Genomic DNA, 1,058 nt, shown 5'->3' on the forward strand with positions numbered 1-1,058 from the left:
CACAGGCAAACCATCCCCACCCCACGTCTACTTGTTCCCGCCCCACCCCAACGAGATGTCCCAGGACACCCTCACCCTCACCTGCCTGGTCTACGGCTTCTACCCGGTGGACGTCCAAGTCCAATGGTTGAAGAACCACCAGAACGTCCCCGAGGACGATTACGTCACCACCCCCCCCCTCAAAGATGGCCCCAAAGGCTCCACCTTCTTCGTCGTGAGCAAGATGGCCGTCGCCAAGGCCGACTGGGAGAGTGGCCACCCCTTCGTCTGCATGGTCCTCCACGAAGGGTTGTCCATGAAGTTCACCCAACGGCAGGTGCAGAAAAGTCCCGGTAATTAAGGAGCTCGCGGGGTGGGGGGGGGGGTGGGGGGGGGGGACACACACACACGTATGGAGGGGTTCAAGGGGGTGGGGGAGGGGAGGGGCCACCACGTGGCTTCTTCAGGCCCCGCCCCAGAGCTCTGTAGCCACCCCCCCCCCCCCCCCCTGTCTAATAAAGTCAACTGGTGGCATCTCGTCAGGTTCTTGGAGGCGTCCGGTGTCTTTGAGGGGTCTTTGAGGTTGGGGGGGGGGGGGTTGAGTGGTTGGTTGGGTGGTTGGTTGAGTGGTTGAGTGGTTGGGTGGTTGGTTGAGTGGTTGGTTGAGTGGTTGGGTGGTTGGTTGAGTGGTTGGATGGTTGGTTGAGTGGTTGGTTGAGTGGTTGGATGGTTGGTTGAGTGGTTGAGTGGTTGGGTGGTTGGTTGAGTGATTGGTTGAGTGGTTGAGTGGTTGGTTGGTTGATTGGGTGGTTGGTTGGGTGGTTGGGTGGTTGGTTGGTTGAGTGGTTGGGTGGTTGGTTGGATGGTTGGTTGAGTGGTTGGTTGGTTGGTTGAGTGTTTGGGTGGTTGGTTGGGTGGGTGGTTGGATGGATGGTTGGGTGGGTGGGTGGTTGGATGGATGTTTAGGTGGTTGAGTGGTTGGTTGGATGGTTGGATGGTTGGTTGAGTGGTTGGGTGGTTGGTTGAGTGGTTGGATGGTTGGGTGGTTGGTTGGATGGTTGAGTGGTTGGGTGGTTGAG

The 1,058-nt window shown here is 58.5% G+C and overlaps 1 gene segment (V, D, J or C); it reads left to right on the forward strand.

Annotated features, from left to right (window-relative positions):
- Positions 1-6: 6 nt before the first annotated feature.
- On the forward strand, positions 7-526 carry LOC141939027 (Ig gamma-1 chain C region-like). The segment is given in 1 exon segment: positions 7-526. A coding segment is annotated over 1 exon segment (285 nt).
- Positions 527-1,058: the final 532 nt, after the last annotated feature.

The sequence above is a fragment of the Strix uralensis genome, unplaced genomic scaffold (genome assembly GCF_047716275.1).
Source record: "Strix uralensis isolate ZFMK-TIS-50842 unplaced genomic scaffold, bStrUra1 scaffold_512, whole genome shotgun sequence".
In the NCBI taxonomy this organism is placed as follows: Eukaryota; Metazoa; Chordata; class Aves; order Strigiformes; family Strigidae; genus Strix; species Strix uralensis.